We start from the raw sequence: 13,424 nt of genomic DNA on the forward strand, positions 1-13,424 counted from the left end.
AAAAGAGAAGTGAATAATAGTCTGCAGTGCTTGTCTAAAGGGTAGCATTTCACACATATCCATATTTATAGTATACAAATGGATGCCTTTTCGATTTCTGCTTTGGAAGATACTGTATGTACACCCAGCACTCATGCCAAGATCTAGTCACTTTTACCCCTACCCACATGTACATACTGCATTACCTCAATTACCTTAACTACCTCATACCACTGTACATTGACTCGGTACTGCTAGCCGTTATTTAGCAATTCCACAGTATGGTCAACTTGAGCACGAAAAAAGAAATAGCTTATTTCTACTAATTAAACTACTTTCATATTCACCTTGAATGTGTGTATTTTGAAGTAAAGACTACATCTGGCCTTTTTATTTGTCAAATTGAATGTTATTGTTACTACAAAACAGGATACAAAGTCTTAAAATAAGTATTTTCACTCAACCAGATTTCATAGCATTTGGCATTGGCTCACAGAACTTGTTCTGATACATGTTTCTGACCAAGTCGGAAGGAAACTATATGTATGGAATTATACAAATCTAGTGAAGAGAGAATGCTGATTTGGACAGGCAGTGTCACATCCATAATGTTTTTGAGGAAAGGTTGTTACTGTGGACGCGTTTCGAGTATGATTGTATGCAAACATTATGTGCAAGCTAACTTTCAACAGTACTCGTTCTAAGTTTAACAGATGTGACCATTACGGACGGTTCATAACATGATCAGTGACTCACTAGTCAGTATCACTGCATAACGAAATCATGACAAAATGTTAATGCCCTTCCTACTGCTTCTGAAGTGTGTTTATGTTAGCAAACAAGCTAGCGGGCAATCTTTATCTGTGTGTGTGATCTATTTCGGGTGTACTCAAGTTCTCATATGAACTGCAATCATGCATTGTTCTGCTAACTGGAGCATTGCTTGTGATCACATGACATAATAAAGGTCTTAAAAATCCACAAGCAACTTACACCGGTCATGCGGAGTTTGTTGACTTCCTTGAGTAAGTACGGGTATCGGCCAGAGTTATAGCCGCTACTGTTATAGCCTCGCTACTGTATATAGCCTCGCTGGTTATTTTTCACTGTCTTTTTACTGTGATTTATATTTCTTTACTTACCTATTGTTCACCTAATAATTTTTTTTGCACTGTTGGTTAAAGCCTGTAAGTAAGCATTTCACTGTAAGGTCTTCACCTGCTGTATTTGGCACACCTGACAAATAAACTTTGATTTGATTTGATACTGGTCTGTATCTATGTAGTCTGCCCTGCACATGCTTGTGAATTGCAGCAGTCAAGCCTGAGGTGATTTACGATCTGTCATGAAATGTCTACGAAAGTGCAAACCCTGTGCCACTGGTAGGTTATAATTCAATGAAATTTCTTTTTTTTTAGCATTTCATGTAATGAAAACGAAGAAATGTATAGTAGATATAGTAGAGATGATAAGGGATGAGTGAGGAATGAGTCCAGCAAGCTAAAAATGAAATGAAATGGGTGTATGAATCTCTGAGTCTTGGGTTAGAGGTACAGTGCATTCAGAAAGTATTCAGACCCTTTCCTTTTTTCCATATTTTGTTACTGTCACGAATCCCGCCTCTTCCTGTTCGGGCGGTCGTTGTCGCCGGCCTACTAGCTGCCACCGATCCCCTTTTCTGTTTCATTTAGTTGTGTCTGATTAGTTGCACCTGTTTCGTGTTTAGGTTTTGGTTTTGGGCTATTTAAACCCAGTAGGCCCGCCGGCTGTTGTGCGGGCTTGTTTTTCTGTTTATGGTGTGTGATTATTTTGTGGTATTCATTTTTCCGATCAGTTTCGTCCTGTTTGTTTGGACTGGGTCTTTACGCACCATTGTGTGTGTGGCGTGACCGATCCACATCTTTTGAACTACCCTGCTCTCTGCGCCTGACTCCTCCACCTACTACTTATAGAAGCCTTGACAGTTATGTTAGAGCCTTATTCTAAAATGTATTAAATAAATGTTTTGCCTCATCAATCTACACACATTTCCCCATAATGAGAAAGTGAAAAAAGGTTATTATAAATGCTTGCAAATGTAAAAAAAAATAACAAACAGAAACACCTTATTTACATAAGTATTCAGTCCCTTTGCTATGAGAGTTGAAATTGAGCTCTAGTACATCCTGTTTCCATTGCTAATCCTAATCCAACTTGATTGGAGTACACCTGTGGTAAATTCAATTGATTAAACATGATATGTAAATGCACACACCTGTCTATATAAGGTCCCACAGTTGGCAGTGCATGTCAGAGCAAAAACCAAACCATGAGGTCGAAGGAATTGTCCGTAGAGCTCAGAGACATGATTGTGTCGAGCCACAGATCTGGGGAAAGGTACCAAAACATTTCTGCTGCATTGAAGGTCCCCAAGAACACAGTGGCCTCCATCATTCTTAAATGGAAGAAGTTTGGAACCACCACGACTCTTCCTAGAGCTGTCTGCCCGGCCAAACTGAGCAATCAGGGGAAAAGGACCTTGGTCAGGGAGGTGACCAAGGCGTCGATGGTCATTCTGACAGAGCTCTAGAGTTCCTCGGTGGAGATGGGAGAACCTTCCAGAAGGACAACCATCTCTGCAGCACTTCACCAATCAGGCCTTTATGGTAGTGGCCAGAAGGAAGCCACTCCTCAGTAAAAGGCACATGACAGCCTGCTTGGAGTTTGCCAAAAGACACCTAAAGGACTCTCAGACCATGAGAAACAATATTCTTTGGTCTGATGAAACCAATATTGAACTCTTTGGCCTGAACGCCAAGTGTCAAGTCTGGAGGAAACCTGGCACCATCTCTACGGTGAAGCACGGTGGTGGCAGCGTCATGCTGTGGGGATGTTTTTCAGCAGCAGGGACTGGGAGACACCCCAGGATCGAGGAAAAAATGTATGGAGCAAAGTACAGAGATCCTTGATGAAAACCTGCTCCAGAGCGTTCACCTTCCAACAGGACAACAAACCTAAGGACACAGCCAAGACAACGCAGGAGTGGCTTCGGGACAAGTTCCTGAATGTCCTTGATAGGCCCAGCCAGAGCCTGGACTGGAACCTGATCGAACATCTCTGGAGAGACCTGAAAATAGCTGTGCAGCGATGCTCCCCATCCAACCTGACAAGAGCTTGAGAGGATCTGCAGAGAAGAATGGGAGAAACTCCCCAAATACAGGTGTGCCAAGCTTGTAGCGTCATACCCAAGAAGACTCATGGCTGTAATTGAAAGCGCAAATATTTATGTAATTGTTCAGGTATGCAACACTCTAATTTGCAATAAAAAATATAGATTTTCAAATAAAGAATTGTAAATGCATTTTTTGTACATTTGTGCATTTATGTTTGATTAAGATGGGACAATGAGTGCACTTTGATTGCCTAAACAATAATTATTCAAGGTACTGGTGATTTCTTTGTTCTTTGGGGTGCACAGCATTTTCAGATGACAACAAAAGTATCATGATGAAGTTTGTTTATATTTTAAAGATTTCTTCACCAATCATTTTTTAGTGTCATAAGGTCCTTAACAGAGAATGTCACAGCCATAACGGTACATTTTCCTCTAACATATATATTACAATTTGTATATTTTCTTCATTGTTGTTTTAGTTTATTAGCCAAGCTTTACTTTCAAATTGGCTTTAATTAATATTTTACCCTAAAACTTTGAGATTCACAGACTTTTGCATATGTGTCTGCTCTCCCAAAAATGTCTGTCCATTTACGTCACATCCAAAACGCAAGTTGTTGTTATTCCGTTACTTCAAAGTAGTATGACTTAGAATTTTGTAATTATGTGTCAACACTTCCCCTATAAAGGGTTCTATAAATATACACAATAACATTTTCATTTATGCTTGATAAGTCACTTCTGTGAGACATTTTGCTTCTCATTTTGTGTGCAAATGTCACATCCATAACGCTGGAATTGTGTCCCATTCAGTATACCACCTGTCCTCCAAATGAACCGAAACGTGTCATTTATGTAAGAAATGTCCGCCCTACCACCACTATGGCTGACAACAAATAGTTGATTTATTTTTGAAACTAGACAAGAGGATCCTTACTATGCCAGAAACAGATCTACATACCTAGTCCTCATATCCTTATATTCCCCACAGTCTTAGCTCAAGATTCCTACATCATGAATGGATTCTGTTCTGGCCGGAACGGAACAGTGCTCTCTCTCTCTCTCGCGCGCGCTCTCCCTCGCCGGGTGGTTTTGTTTAATGCACGGCGCAGTACATCTCGCATGCCTGATCAAACAGCCACTGCGACTCTTTTGTGGCGGCAAAGTGGTTAGCGCTAGGTGTTAATAATTCCACGCACCACACTTCCTTCCCGCGCTCCGAGGGGAATGTAAAAAGATCTGTCAGAAACTGATTCATCACTATCGATTCCATTTAATTCCTATGTGTGCATGAATGGCTCTGTCAGATGGGAGGGAAAACATTCTAAAGTAGGCTTTTGTTTCCTCTCCTTCCAGTTCCTTCTCTTTTTGAGAGCCAAAAATTATAGCTTGGAAATAGCTGCTCTTCAATGTTTTCAAATGATCTCCCCACAGCCTTTCCACAATAATAGAAGTATGAAGGCCACCAGAGCAACTGTGTTTACACATAATGCCCAATTACTGGTAAACGGCATGGATCAATGGTAATGACAAGGGAGTGCAAAGCAAGCCATCCTCTTCTCAGTCCCTATGTTAAACCTACCAAGGTGCTTCCAAAGCTATTATTACATGTTAATAACACAGTAGTGGGCTGATTTCCAATGGGCTTATTCAGGCTTTATAATTATAGGTCAGCGTTATCTTAACACCTGTCAGCAAACGCCCCAAGGTAACCACCCAAAGAGGAGTGAAAAACAAAAGCCTAGCCGACCACCACTACATTCAGTGTGGTACCTTTAATGCGAGTGTTTGATAACTCGACTTCGAGGATGAGAGCAAAAATCAATGGCGTCCCATAAAGCCCTCCAGGCAAGGCTGCTGGAACAAACACAACATTAGCCATGCAGGGAGCGAAGCTGCTGTAAACGCTTATGTAAAGGGAGCAGACGAGTGCTGGCGCATGCTAATGTTCCCCCATACAACCAGACGGGCTCGGACCAGGCCAGACGGGGGGTGACTGAGGCGTGGGAGGTCATGACGGGGGGTCTGAGTCAGGACTGATCAAGCTAGGGGCTCTATGTCTGACTGATCCTGGTTGACCAGCCTCATAGCACAAGGACAATTCTTGGTAACGGCAGAAAACATTCCTTGAATTAATAGTCAATGGTTTTAAATATGCCAGTGAGCAGTCAACATAGAGCAAAGGAAAACATGGCCATCTTGACCACATTTCTATACTGCATACCAATTTAAAGGTATAAATACATTTTTCCTGAGGGGCCATTTCTCTCAAGGCGTAATTTATGCATGTGTCATGTACCCTTTTCCCTAATCAAATCTTTCCAAATAACTAGAAAAGTTAAGAGAGGCTAATGAGAGAAGTTGGTGGTGGAAGCACAGGTGGGAGCCAAATTAAATCACATTCTGAGCAGCTAATGGCCACAGGGCCACATGGTTGAGACCCATGATCCGACTCTACTTTTTCTTCATTGAATAACACAACATTTACCTTTTGGCCCTCGTGTCCGTAATTTTAACAACCTGTATTTAAATCCCTTATTTACTTATGAGTAAGAGGAAGCTCATTATCTGAATCTCTAGCTCGTACAGCTGGCAGCAGCCTATCATCTGAGACACAGCGAAGGTCTAAGTGAAACCTATAAAATTATCATTATCCTGGCGTGCCTTCCCTAGTTCGACATGATTGACAAGCCAGCCAATTAGAGAGGAAGAATGACAGCATGTCCTTGTTCCTGAAGTGAGTTTAATGCGACGCCCGAAGCTTCTTGAAAGCAGCTTCAATTTTTGTATTTTGTAGTAGGGATATACAAATATTAGCTATGATCACTGTAGTGTAAAAGTTTACTTTGAAAACAAGAGTAATTGTGTTTTTATTTAGCGCACGAAACTGCATATTTAACTTGTCAGGGATTAAAAGGTATGCGCTAGGAAACTTCACTTTGCAACTAAGTTGAACAGAAGGCAAAGTTTCTACCGTCTAAAGATCTCAAATCACTGCCCTTCACTGCTATTGTATAAAACGCTAGTCTTCCATTAACAGGTACGGTAAGTAGAAATGAAAGATTTGTGAAGGACAGTTGTTATAAAACCCTGACGGTCTGCTGAATGTAACGCATCCCCTGGGGCAGGAAATGTGCCCTTGTGAGCTCCATACCGCACATTATTTAAGGTGATATGATGCTTAATGTGAACCCAGTGTCCTTGAATAAAGACACATGAGACTGGGGAAGATCTGACCCTTAAACATACACATTAATCCGGGAAGTTACTAAGAATTTAAGTTTGAAAGCATTATCTTTATTATATTGTATTACATACGTTTTAACCGTATTTCACAATCCCATCTTTCACATTGACTGATTGGAATCATGCACAAGTTGCAAGGACATAAGCATTCCCTGCGTCAATGTTTCTTTTGGAACTCTATCTAACATAGTATATAGACAGCAAAAAGTGCAGAACTGAAAGAGTAACATTGAGGGTATATTGGTTTGTCAATTATATTGATCTATATTTCTGCCATTGATTAAGTGTGGAAGAACTCCAGAACACACAATCTCAATGTAATTTACACAAAAATGTTATATTAACACAAACAACAAAAGCATTTCAATTCCAACAATATGGACGATCAACACAAATCAGAATAAACTGCACGATCAATGCAGAGTTCCATGTCAATAAGATGTCTTTCCCGCATATGTGTCAGTATTGAGATCTGCCTCTCCCTGACAGAGACGGTGATGTCCACAGCAGGCTGAGGGAGGCCTGTGATGGAGAGACTAAATGGAGGAGGAATGGAGAGAGTGAGAAATAGACAGCTCAATGCCAAAAGAATAGAGTACTCCGACTTGAACCTGCCACAGAGCTGACAGAATTACACTTAATGATGCTCACTCAAAGAGCCAGGAGACATCCTGGGCCCAGAGGCCACATGTGTACACCTTGACTCCTCATCCCAGCCAGATCTACACTAGATGGGTAAAAGTATGTGGATACCTGCTTGTTGAACACTTAATTCCAAAATCATGTGTATTAATATGGAGTTGGTCCCCCCTTTGCTGCTATAACAGCCTCCACTCTTCTGGGAAGGTTGTCCACTAGACATTATAACATAGCTGTGGGGACTTGCTTTCATTCACAAGAGCATCAGTGACATTGGGCACTGATAGTGTGCAATTAGGCCTGGCTCGCAGTCCGCGTTCCAATTCATCCCAAAGGTGTTCAATGGGGCAAATATCAGGGCTCTGTGCAGGCCAGACAAGTTCCTCATTTAACGACCTCGACAAACCATTTCTGTATGTACCTCACTTTGTGCACGGGGGCATTGTCATGCTGAAAAAGTAAAGGGCCTTCCCCAAACTGTTACTCCAAAGTTGGAAGCACAGAGTCGTCTAGAATGTCATTGTATGCTGTAATGTTAAGATTTCCCTTCTCTGGAGCTAAGGGGCCTAGCCCGAACCACAAAAAAACAGCCCCAGACCATTATTCCCTCCTCCACCAAACTTTACAGTTGGCACTATGCATTGGTGATCTTACGCTTGTGTGTGGCTGCTTGGCCATGTAAACCCATTCATGAAGTTCCCGACAAACAGTTCTTGTGCTTACGTTGCTTCCAGGGGCAGTTTGGAACTCGGTAGTGAGTGTTGCAACCAAGGACAGACAAAGTTTATGCGCTACGCGCTGTGAGCTTGTGTGGCCTACCACTTTGCGGCTGAGCCGTTGCTGCTCCTAGACACTTCCACTTCACAGTAACAGCACTTACAGTTGACCCGGGCAGCTCTAGCAGCGCAGAAATTTGACAAACTGACTTGTTGGAAAGGTAGCATCCTATGACGGTGCCACATTGAAAGTCACTGAGCTCTTCAGTATGGGCCATTCTACTGCCAATGTTGGCTATGGAGATTGCATGGCTGTGTGCTCGGTTTCATACACCTGTCAGCAATTGGTGTGGCTGAACTAGCCGAATCCACTCATTTGAAGGGTTGTCCACATACCTTTGGCCATGTAGTGTACTTCCTCCCCCTTCCTTACTATTCAATATCCTTCCCCCATTTCACAGATGATGAGATTACACACAGACACACATGCCGCCATTCACATCAAGTCACAGTAGGAGTATCAAAAGAAAACCAAGAGCGGTGACTGAAAGCATGAAATAAGGTCTGCTCTGAGTCTGAACCCCCTTTAGATCACACAACCAGCTGACCTGGTATAACCTCTGGCTCATCACTCAGTAGAGTGATATCAGTAGAGCCTGCTGATGTTTATGCCCCAGAACAGTGCTGTGCTAGTCAGCAGAGGAACACACTGAGGGTGGGTGAGAGATTTGCAGACTAAAGCATATCAGTGCATTGGACAGCACGGATGGATGAGACACATGATACAGCAGTTCACCTGAGGACAGTGAGTCAAGAGGCAAAGAAAAATGAGAGAGTGGTGAAGAGGTGGTAAGAGAGAGAAAGAGAGGATGTGGCGAGATATGAGGATGGGGTGTTGCGGGGTCAAGAGGGGGTAAGAGTGTGTGTTTCTTACCATAACAGAGATGTGCAGCAGGTGCATGTGTTCGTGCAGGACGTGAGCAGGCTCCTGGGCCGTGGGCACGGTTGTCTGTATCAGTTGCTCAGAGGTGCTCATGGACACGTGGAAATACAGCGTTCCGTTCTCCAGCCACTGCTGCTTCCAATGCACCTGAGAGATGTCTGCCCCCAAACCTGACATCTCTACAGATAGGAAGAGAAAGAAAGAGATTTTGTGACAACCTTAAACAATTGACACTTTTAACAATTAACACAATTTATTTTGTGGGTGTGTGTATGTTTGCATCGGTATGTGTGTGGATGCGTGCATGTGTGCATGTTTATCTGTGTCTGAAAGAGGCACATGAGCATTTGGGGAAATTGAACGGAAAGTTCAGGGGTGACTGAAGTCTGTGATAAGTTTGCATTAACATTCTAGTGAAGTGCTTGCTCTCTCTTAAGGTCAAGACTTGGCTGCTCCGTAGAGCTAGCTGTATCAACAGACACTCTTAGGAGGGATAAGGCTACATTTCTGTGCAATCCTACACTGTGTCAAATAGGTAGAGAGGTATTTGGGAATTGAATTTCCAAGCAGTTTACATGATATCTGTATAATGATGACTGCTTCCCAACCAATAAGTTAAAAAATCTGCCGTTAATCCAGAATTGATTGATCAAAACCTCTAGGTCAGTAAAACGTCGCGGGCCTAACAAACAACATGAATCATCATGGTGGATAGCTTAGACCTTTGCTTGCACACTCCCTGTTTGTATGAGCAGACTTAAAATCAGTAGCGTAGTAACTAATGGGGATAAGACAATGGGTATGCCATTCTGTTCGCTATCTGTCACCTAGGATTCAATTTTATTGTCAATAGCAGTTGAGAGAACGCTGCATCGCTGTGCTTCGTCCTCTCGCTATCTCCACAAATCATCAACAGTCCTGTAAACCTAATGAATACATTAGCGCGAACAGGCCATCTGCATTAACATAAAGAGCTACGACACCAGAGGGGAAGTGGATCAGTTAAAAAAGGAAAAAGAAAAGGCGCAACCTTGAAAAATGTAAACGAAGGCGGGTGAGATCGGACTCAGAGGGCAAATTGATGGGAGAGAAATAAAGCAGGCACGAAAATAACCAAGCTGGCCAGATAGGGATCAAAGCACAGGACTGTGACGCTATCGACAACTGGGGCTCCGCGGTCGCTGGGTACCGAGACAGTCTCTGGGAGCTATGTGCTTGATACAGTATTTGTCAGGGGTGGGTGACAAGGTCAGGGACAGGGGGACGGAGCTGCTCCCAGGCTAGTGGCAGGTACAGTATGAGGGATGGTATTCAGTGGCGCTGGTCATTAACCTACTGACTCTGGGGTCAGTGGACACAGCAGGAGAGGATTGCTCTGTGAGCTGCCCTCGTCACAGCCGCTCCAGTACAGGGCACACACATACAATACATCAGGAGCACCACAGGGCTTTAAAGACCGGGAGAGAAGCAGAGTCACTTGATATGGTACAGTATGATAAGGAAGGCTGACACCACCGGTCTGGACTTCGACACAGACAAATTTCTAGACAAGTTGTTTACAATTTCTTTTGAATGTATAACCTCACTTCTTTGGTGAAGTGAACTTTATTAACAAAGAAAGCATGATCTACCAAGAACACTACAGCAGCAGTACAATCCACAGTGGATGATAATAGGACAAAAGTTATAGGCTAGGCTCCTCATGGGACAATCAGGTGAAAAGCTTTTCAAAAACCTTTCAAAAAGTAAGCTTTCAGCATCTGTCCTTATCATAAAAGGACAGTGTGGTACCAGTTCTGCTGACTGTACTGTCGTAGGATCAAAATGTGTAGGCTGTGAAATGTCAAGCACTCATCTAAAAGAACATCACTGTGTGTTATCTGCAGCTTGTCATATTTGGAGATTGGGCTATTGACCTTGACAGAGGATGTGCTCCTGTGTCCAGGTCTAAAAATGAGGTGGCACTCATTAGAGGTTGCCATTTTAAACCAATAGAGGGGGACAGATATAAGAGAGACACTTTGGCTGCCAATCACTTGCTGACTTTAGAGCCTTATGTGGACTTTCTTTTGTATGCCTCTTCTTGGGAAAATGTAGTGGGCGCTCATGGTGGGTGTCATTTAGGTTCTAGTTGTTGTTGCTAGTCAGCTTTCAGTGGACTCTCCCATGAGTGTCTTTCAGAACCCTTCCTTAAACATCACCTCCTTTCTGTTTGAGCAACAATATAATGCTTTCTTTCTGGGGAACGTCACAAAATGCTATGAGTGTTGTTATTGGGCAAACATCCAGACGTTCACAGGATACAGAGGTACAGCCGCAGGTCTTTTCGCCAATAACGACACACTGGCTTGTGTGTGTGTGTGTGTGTGTGTTTGCACACCTGTGTGTGGAAAGATGTTGTTGAAGCATGTACGCTCCCAGCAAGGGCATCAGGGATGGAACGTCTACCCTGAGGCGTGCCATTGTACCCACAAGCCACTGAGAGCAGGGGAGAAGCGTGGCTGATTTGACACAAATAGAATGACAAAAGGTTCAACCACGAGAACAACCTTCTCAAGACCTCATGAGTGTGACGAATGCCTTATCACGTCAACAGCAACCAAGGTACAAATAGGTACGAAGGTTACAGTCAAAGCCATTGGTTATTCATGAGACAAACCGAAAACAGACTAAAACTGAGTTACTCCATGGCCTTTTTCCACTTTAACTCGTGATCTCATTCAGCTCGCAGCACAGAGGGGGACGGGATTGTTTGGAGCTAGCCCAAATCCTTGATCAAACCCTGTTAATCTTGGCCGAGGCATCGGAAGGTAGCCCAGATGTCCCTGAGTGAAATCTACTGAACACTTGCTGTCAGCATAACACTTATTACCAGCACTGTGTACCCAAAGTGTCTCCACACGCAGGACCCATTCCCCAGTCTCGGCAGAGCTGCAGTGACTGTATAATATTGTATTTCAGGTATTCATTTCCATTTTCCGCACGTGTTAGTGATCTATGTTGGGCATTTTGGAGAGATTAAATTGATCTAAAATCAACGTGCAAGATTTAATTATGAAGGGGAATGGATAAATACACATGTATTATTTTAAACTGAGTTTAATTTAAGATCATTTTCAAATGTAGCATCCAATTGAACTAATCCCTGATGCCTCGGCAGCAGCTAATGGGGATACCTAATGGGGATCTCTAATAAATACAAATACTGTGCCCTACATAGCTAAAATAGTATGTGACTGTGTCCTCATGTCTGCTAACTTTACATAATTTACTCTATTCTGGGCTAAAATTAAATATCCTTGATCACAGCATTCAGTTTGTCAGCTGGCTGGCCTTTGTTTTGATGTTGAACTATGTTGGTTATTAAACATAGGCCTGACCTTTAGCTTGCTTAATGCAATTGAAATTTCAACTTTCATTTCATTCTACAGTAAAAACAGTGACAGCAACTAAGTGAGGATTGGGTGTCATGTAGCCGAGGTGGATTCTGAAGAATGTGTGTTAAGGAATTGTAAGTAATAAGGACTATTCATCTATCGCTTTAGAAAAATGAATAGCAGTAGCCCACAGGCTGTAACGAAATACTATTGTTGTAAAGCAGAAAGGTTGTGGTTCTAAACACACACAGACAAGACAGATGCACACATATACAAATGGGAGTGAGAGAAACAAAAACTAGCATATGTTTGTGAGCTCTCTCTCTCTGACACACACACACACACACACACACACACACACACACACACACACACACACACACACACACACACACACACACACACACACACACACACACACACACACACACACACACACACACACTCTCCCCAAAGGTCGTTCTCATCAATTTAAAGGTGATCATAGCTGCATGTAGTCAGTAACTGTGTGGACTGACAGCACTGTGACAGTTTGTCAGTTCAGTAACAAGGCCGTGTCATCCCCGCTTACCCTGATGAAAGTTGGCACCCTAAAGGCACTTTGCGGCTTGTCATTGCCCATGTGGCATGGCAAGCCAGCCAGCAAGCCTTCCGATAACGCTGCCGCCTAGCCTAGAGCCTCAGCCTGCCATGCCTGTCACAATATTACGGGCAGCTGTACATTTAATAATTCATAAGCGAGGACAATGATAGACTTCCATAACCTTTGAGATGAATCTAAATATATCAGCTTCAAATGCAGAGGATAGAAGACGGTGACAGTCAGTGCCTCATCAGTACTGTCAGAGGCTATTACTAAATTCATTACACATATCAAACACATCTCACTGTGTTTAGGCTTTGACCTCGATAATGTCCACTCTGAATGGCCTCACATTTGAAACAGAGTATTTAGAGTAAAGCCTAACACAAGAAAACTTCCCCACATATTAGGGGGAAATGAATGAGCTCGTAGAAGTACATTTGATTAGTCAGTCACCAAATGGAGGGATGTCAAGTCTCCCATTCAGAAAATGCTAATGCCTGTAAAGAATGTACCAATTACCATTTCCAAACAAGTTAACGTGAGATATTGGGTATTTAGGCAAATACGGCATTACCGAAAGGCTGCTTCCCATTGAAATGAAACACTTAGCAACTTAATGTCACCCAGACATCTTATTATGCTCCCTAATTAAATAGTTGGCATTCATGGGCGTAAAGGTCATTAAAAATGCAAACAATAAAAAATGTATCGCGAGGAGAAGTAAGGCGCATTTTTCAAGGCATTGTAATATGCTAATTTCCGCTGGTGCCTTGGCACAGTCGGG

At 42.8% G+C, this 13,424-nt stretch overlaps 1 protein-coding gene across 1 annotated transcript in view; it reads right to left on the reverse strand.

The window, feature by feature from the left end:
* Window positions 1-13,424, reverse strand: part of LOC110523598 (astrotactin-2-like) — a 418,825-nt gene that overhangs the window by 353,137 nt on the left and 52,264 nt on the right. Inside the window, exon 2 of the mRNA XM_036977273.2 lies at window positions 8,669-8,856. Coding sequence (XP_036833168.2) covers window positions 8,669-8,856 — 188 coding nt within the window. The remainder of the gene's footprint in view (window positions 1-8,668; window positions 8,857-13,424) is intronic.

Source organism: Oncorhynchus mykiss, chromosome 5 (genome assembly GCF_057628025.1).
Source record: "Oncorhynchus mykiss isolate SJ-2025 chromosome 5, ASM5762802v1, whole genome shotgun sequence".
Taxonomy (NCBI): Eukaryota; Metazoa; Chordata; class Actinopteri; order Salmoniformes; family Salmonidae; genus Oncorhynchus; species Oncorhynchus mykiss.